Genomic DNA, 7,002 nt, shown 5'->3' with positions numbered 1-7,002 from the left:
AATATTAATAGACCATATAATGAGGGTATTTTTGTCTTTTTACTTTTATTTTTTTTTTCTTCTCCGACGAGTTCATGTTTCCGGCGGCATGAACACTCTCTTCAAAATTCGGACTTCTTTCTTATCCTCGCCGACAACCTCAGACCTTCGTTCGTGAGTGATTTCTCAGCCACAGCCCACCGGAAAATTCCAGTTTCATCTCCCAGCGGTGAGGTGACTGCGAAATTAGAGAAGTCACTAAGCAACGACCACCAGACGACAGAGAGCTCTGAGGTTCGGATTTTTTTTTTCTTTCCCCTCCGTATTTATTGTTTTTTGTATCATTGGTCTGTCTGATTCTTTCAATGTATTTGGCCATGAATGAGTTTCACAGCAATTTCTAGAAGGGAAAATTAGGATGCTTTTAAAGCCGTGAAATTTCTTCTCAAATAGTGTATTTTATTTTTTAATTAGAATCTAGGTTGTAATGTGTGGCAGAAGTGTTTAGTGTTTTGCTTTGATAGATACTTTGGCTGCTGCTACATGCTTACGGAGAAGAAAGAAAATGGTTGCCGGCGGCAGCTTCAAGAATGAAGAAGAAAGAAAAGACATTTAAAATGACCAAAATACCCTTATTATTTGGCCTATTAAAATTTATTGGTGTAATTTGGCCGGCAATTAGGCCGAAGGGACCAAAAATGATAAAAATTGCATAGTTAAGGTACGAAATTAACAGTTTTAAAAGTCGTGGAATGCAATTAACAAGACTCCAATAGTCATTGGACCAAAATGGCAATTTTCTCTTTCTGTAATTATAATTTTGATAAGCCGTGAATTAACTTAGAAATATGCTTTAATTGTACAAACTTTTAAGTGAATTTTATATGTTTGTGCAAGAACGAAGTATATTTCAGGTGTTTATGGCACAACGATTGAAAACCGGGACCTAGGCATGATGAAGCGTAAAATGAAGACAATTCGGGATGAATTCAAGGCAAAAATTAGTCAAGAATGGAGGGTCAAAACCATAGCAAGTTCAACGGAGAATTGGAGCAAAGGGCTGTCCTATATGCATCACAACTGCTCACCGCCAATTGTTCATAGGGATGTAAAATCCAGCAATGTTCTTCTAGATTCCGAGTTCAATGCCAAGATTGCAGATTTCGGCTTAGCCAGAATGTTGATGAAACAAGGTGATCCCAACACAATGTCCACCTTTGCTGGCACATGTGGGTATATAGCTCCTGGTGAGTCACTATACATATGTTGCCTCACTATCTAACTAAATTTGTCTTACAAATAATGAATTTTGCAAGTTAAACTTTTGTTTAATAATGTTGNCAACATTATTAAACAAAAGTTTAACTTGCAAAATTCATTATTTGTAAGACAAATTTAGTTAGATAGTGAGGCAACATATGTATAGTGACTCACCAGGAGCTATATACCCACATGTGCCAGCAAAGGTGGACATTGTGTTGGGATCACCTTGTTTCATCAACATTCTGGCTAAGCCGAAATCTGCAATCTTGGCATTGAACTCGGAATCTAGAAGAACATTGCTGGATTTTACATCCCTATGAACAATTGGCGGTGAGCAGTTGTGATGCATATAGGACAGCCCTTTGCTCCAATTCTCCGTTGAACTTGCTATGGTTTTGACCCTCCATTCTTGACTAATTTTTGCCTTGAATTCATCCCGAATTGTCTTCATTTTACGCTTCATCATGCCTAGGTCCCGGTTTTCAATCGTTGTGCCATAAACACCTGAAATATACTTCGTTCTTGCACAAACATATAAAATTCACTTAAAAGTTTGTACAATTAAAGCATATTTCTAAGTTAATTCACGGCTTATCAAAATTATAATTACAGAAAGAGAAAATTGCCATTTTGGTCCAATGACTATTGGAGTCTTGTTAATTGCATTCCACGACTTTTAAAACTGTTAATTTCGTACCTTAACTATGCAATTTTTATCATTTTTGGTCCCTTCGGCCTAATTGCCGGCCAAATTACACCAATAAATTTTAATAGGCCAAATAATAAGGGTATTTTGGTCATTTTAAATGTCTTTTCTTTCTTCTTCATTCTTGAAGCTGCCGCCGGCAACCATTTTCTTTCTTCTCCGTAAGCATGTAGCAGCAGCCAAAGTATCTATCAAAGCAAAACACTAAACACTTCTGCCACACATTACAACCTAGATTCTAATTAAAAAATAAAATACACTATTTGAGAAGAAATTTCACGGCTTTAAAAGCATCCTAATTTTCCCTTCTAGAAATTGCTGTGAAACTCATTCATGGCCAAATACATTGAAAGAATCAGACAGACCAATGATACAAAAAACAATAAATACGGAGGGGAAAGAAAAAAAAAATCCGAACCTCAGAGCTCTCTGTCGTCTGGTGGTCGTTGCTTAGTGACTTCTCTAATTTCGCAGTCACCTCACCGCTGGGAGATGAAACTGGAATTTTCCGGTGGGCTGTGGCTGAGAAATCACTCACGAACGAAGGTCTGAGGTTGTCGGCGAGGATAAGAAAGAAGTCCGAATTTTGAAGAGAGTGTTCATGCCGCCGGAAACATGAACTCGTCGGAGAAGAAAAAAAAAATAAAAGTAAAAAGACAAAAATACCCTCATTATATGGTCTATTAATATTCTCCGGTCAAATTTGGCCGGCAATTAGGCCGGAAGGACCAAAACTGATAAAAATTGCATAGTTAAGGTACGAAATGAACAGTTTTGAAAGTCGTGGAATGCAATTAACAAGACTCCAATAGTCATTGGACCAAAATGGCAATTTTCTCTTTCTGTAATTATAATTTTGATAAGCCGTGAATTAACTTAGAAATATGCTTTAATTGTACAAACTTTTAAGTGAATTTTATATGTTTGTGCAAGAACGAAGTATATTTCAGGTGTTTATGGCACAACGATTGAAAACCGGGACCTAGGCATGATGAAGCGTAAAATGAAGACAATTCGGGATGAATTCAAGGCAAAAATTAGTCAAGAATGGAGGGTCAAAACCATAGCAAGTTCAACGGAGAATTGGAGCAAAGGGCTGTCCTATATGCATCACAACTGCTCACCGCCAATTGTTCATAGGGATGTAAAATCCAGCAATGTTCTTCTAGATTCCGAGTTCAATGCCAAGATTGCAGATTTCGGCTTAGCCAGAATGTTGATGAAACAAGGTGATCCCAACACAATGTCCACCTTTGCTGGCACATGTGGGTATATAGCTCCTGGTGAGTCACTATACATATGTTGCCTCACTATCTAACTAAATTTGTCTTACAAATAATGAATTTTGCAAGTTAAACTTTTGTTTAATAATGTTGATCTCAGAGTATGTAAAAACTAGAAAAGTGAATGAGAAGATTGATGTATATAACTTCGGGGTGATCCTTCTGGAACTGGTGACGGGAAGAGAGTCGAACGATGGAGATATGGATTGGTGCCTAGCTGACTGGGCACAATACTATGTTGTAGAAGAAAACCCCATTGAGGATGCTTTAGATGAGGAAATAAAGGAGGCAGAGAACATAGATGTGATGTGTGGAGTGTTCAAGCTAGGGATCTTCTGTACTGGTAAAACTCCAGCTCAAAGACCAACCATGGGAGAAGCCTTGCGGATCCTCCAACATCCCAGCCCTCTATCACCATATGGCAAAGAAATAAGTGTTAGTGAGCGTGATGTTTTACCGCTTATTAAGTGTTCTAGTAGTGAGGGGATATTGGAAGATGAAGATCATTGTTTAGAAATACAGGATAGAAACTGTGAAATTTTGGACTTTAGGCAATAGTAGATTGTAAATAAGCAGTTTTTTATTTTGTAAATAAGTGTTCTGGTAGTGATGAGGTATTGGAAGATGAAGATCATGGTTTACAAATAGAGGATAGAAACTGTAAAATTTTAGAATATAGGCAATAGTAGATTGTAAATAAGGTCATTCAAGAGTGATTTTATAGAGAAGGTAATTCAAAAGGAATCTATACTGTATATAAAAACAAAATCCTCATTTTAAGCTTGCCGCCCAAAACAGTCTACAATATTTAGGATGCGATTATTTCCTATTTTCCTATTCGTTGTACAATTCTACATTACAATTCCTATTGCACTACAATTTTACATTACAATTCCTATCATACTACAATTCTATCGTAATATAAGATACAACCTGCAAATTCCCTTATATAAATCCACGCAGCATTATAGCTAAAACCCCACTAAATTGCCGACCAAAACACTTTGGTTTGTGTAATATTATAAAATATGATAATACAATTCCTAATAAAATATATATTTTTTTCATACTTCTCTCGATCCCTCTCTTTTTTTTTCGTTTATTTATTTGTTTTGTGCTCTCTTTTTCCTATGTTTTTGTGGAATCACAAGGTTCATTCAGTAGCATGGAATTGCAATGACACGAAACTAGCCTCTGGCATATTGAGCCCCATGGTCATGTAAGCTTTCTCCTTATATATTAATGCATCTCTCTATTTGTTCAGTACCTAAAATATTGTTTAATTAATGGTGTTGTCAAGTTTAGTTTTTCAAGTCAACAAAATATTTTCGTATTCGTGAACTTTTCATTCTAGAGCTAGGGCAAGATCCTCATTGATTCGAAGTTTTAATCACCATTCTCACTTCACCTATGGCTAGAGTATGCACACCATCAGGATTCAGGGCTCTATAGAAACTTCATGATGGGAAGGCTTTGAACAAAGTTTAAATATGAAGACCTTCATAAAGTCTGCATATTGGAAACCAATGCCTCTTTCTTCTTTCCCTTCTCTTTTTGATAGTCTGCACTCAAGATTTATCCATTTTTTATTTTTAAATTTTCTTTTAAATGGAAACAAGCTTGATTGGAGAATCTGTAATTATGCACGTTCAATGAAGGTGAAAGGTGGGTTCGCTTAGTGTCTTTTGTGGATGATTTTTAGAGGTGGTGGTGATGAGTTGAAGAGGTGGCAACATTGAGAGAAGGATTTTTCNACTTTTAAGTGAATTTTATATGTTTGTGCAAGAACGAAGTATATTTCAGGTGTTTATGGCACAACGATTGAAAACCGGGACCTAGGCATGATGAAGCGTAAAATGAAGACAATTCGGGATGAATTCAAGGCAAAAATTAGTCAAGAATGGAGGGTCAAAACCATAGCAAGTTCAACGGAGAATTGGAGCAAAGGGCTGTCCTATATGCATCACAACTGCTCACCGCCAATTGTTCATAGGGATGTAAAATCCAGCAATGTTCTTCTAGATTCCGAGTTCAATGCCAAGATTGCAGATTTCGGCTTAGCCAGAATGTTGATGAAACAAGGTGATCCCAACACAATGTCCACCTTTGCTGGCACATGTGGGTATATAGCTCCTGGTGAGTCACTATACATATGTTGCCTCACTATCTAACTAAATTTGTCTTACAAATAATGAATTTTGCAAGTTAAACTTTTGTTTAATAATGTTGATCTCAGAGTATGTAAAAACTAGAAAAGTGAATGAGAAGATTGATGTATATAACTTCGGGGTGATCCTTCTGGAACTGGTGACGGGAAGAGAGTCGAACGATGGAGATATGGATTGGTGCCTAGCTGACTGGGCACAATACTATGTTGTAGAAGAAAACCCCATTGAGGATGCTTTAGATGAGGAAATAAAGGAGGCAGAGAACATAGATGTGATGTGTGGAGTGTTCAAGCTAGGGATCTTCTGTACTGGTAAAACTCCAGCTCAAAGACCAACCATGGGAGAAGCCTTGCGGATCCTCCAACATCCCAGCCCTCTATCACCATATGGCAAAGAAATAAGTGTTAGTGAGCGTGATGTTTTACCGCTTATTAAGTGTTCTAGTAGTGAGGGGATATTGGAAGATGAAGATCATTGTTTAGAAATACAGGATAGAAACTGTGAAATTTTGGACTTTAGGCAATAGTAGATTGTAAATAAGCAGTTTTTTATTTTGTAAATAAGTGTTCTGGTAGTGATGAGGTATTGGAAGATGAAGATCATGGTTTACAAATAGAGGATAGAAACTGTAAAATTTTAGAATATAGGCAATAGTAGATTGTAAATAAGGTCATTCAAGAGTGATTTTATAGAGAAGGTAATTCAAAAGGAATCTATACTGTATATAAAAACAAAATCCTCATTTTAAGCTTGCCGCCCAAAACAGTCTACAATATTTAGGATGCGATTATTTCCTATTTTCCTATTCGTTGTACAATTCTACATTACAATTCCTATTGCACTACAATTTTACATTACAATTCCTATCATACTACAATTCTATCGTAATATAAGATACAACCTGCAAATTCCCTTATATAAATCCACGCAGCATTATAGCTAAAACCCCACTAAATTGCCGACCAAAACACTTTGGTTTGTGTAATATTATAAAATATGATAATACAATTCCTAATAAAATATATATTTTTTTCATACTTCTCTCGATCCCTCTCTTTTTTTTTCGTTTATTTATTTGTTTTGTGCTCTCTTTTTCCTATGTTTTTGTGGAATCACAAGGTTCATTCAGTAGCATGGAATTGCAATGACACGAAACTAGCCTCTGGCATATTGAGCCCCATGGTCATGTAAGCTTTCTCCTTATATATTAATGCATCTCTCTATTTGTTCAGTACCTAAAATATTGTTTAATTAATGGTGTTGTCAAGTTTAGTTTTTCAAGTCAACAAAATATTTTCGTATTCGTGAACTTTTCATTCTAGAGCTAGGGCAAGATCCTCATTGATTCGAAGTTTTAATCACCATTCTCACTTCACCTATGGCTAGAGTATGCACACCATCAGGATTCAGGGCTCTATAGAAACTTCATGATGGGAAGGCTTTGAACAAAGTTTAAATATGAAGACCTTCATAAAGTCTGCATATTGGAAACCAATGCCTCTTTCTTCTTTCCCTTCTCTTTTTGATAGTCTGCACTCAAGATTTATCCATTTTTTATTTTTAAATTTTCTTTTAAATGGAAACAAGCTTGATTGGAGAATCT

The 7,002-nt window shown here is 36.2% G+C and overlaps 2 protein-coding genes across 2 annotated transcripts; both read left to right on the top strand.

Moving 5' to 3' along the window:
- The first annotated feature begins 946 nt into the window (after positions 1 to 946).
- Positions 947 to 3,789, top strand: LOC116020262 (probable LRR receptor-like serine/threonine-protein kinase At1g74360). The gene is made up of 4 exons (XM_031260747.1): positions 947 to 1,226; positions 2,423 to 2,494; positions 2,899 to 3,231; positions 3,332 to 3,789. Exons 1-4 carry the CDS (start codon positions 947 to 949, stop codon positions 3,787 to 3,789), a joined length of 1,143 nt encoding a protein of 380 aa, XP_031116607.1.
- A 1,298-nt stretch (positions 3,790 to 5,087) lies between these two features.
- Positions 5,088 to 5,925, top strand: LOC116020261 (receptor-like protein kinase 5). The gene is made up of 2 exons (XM_031260746.1): positions 5,088 to 5,367; positions 5,468 to 5,925. Exons 1-2 carry the CDS (start codon positions 5,088 to 5,090, stop codon positions 5,923 to 5,925), a joined length of 738 nt encoding a protein of 245 aa, XP_031116606.1.
- Positions 5,926 to 7,002: the final 1,077 nt, after the last annotated feature.

The sequence above is a fragment of the Ipomoea triloba genome, chromosome 5 (assembly GCF_003576645.1).
Source record: "Ipomoea triloba cultivar NCNSP0323 chromosome 5, ASM357664v1".
Taxonomy (NCBI): domain Eukaryota; kingdom Viridiplantae; phylum Streptophyta; class Magnoliopsida; order Solanales; family Convolvulaceae; genus Ipomoea; species Ipomoea triloba.
Note: the sequence above shows the minus strand (reverse complement) of the source record. Positions and strands in the feature narration are given on the sequence as shown.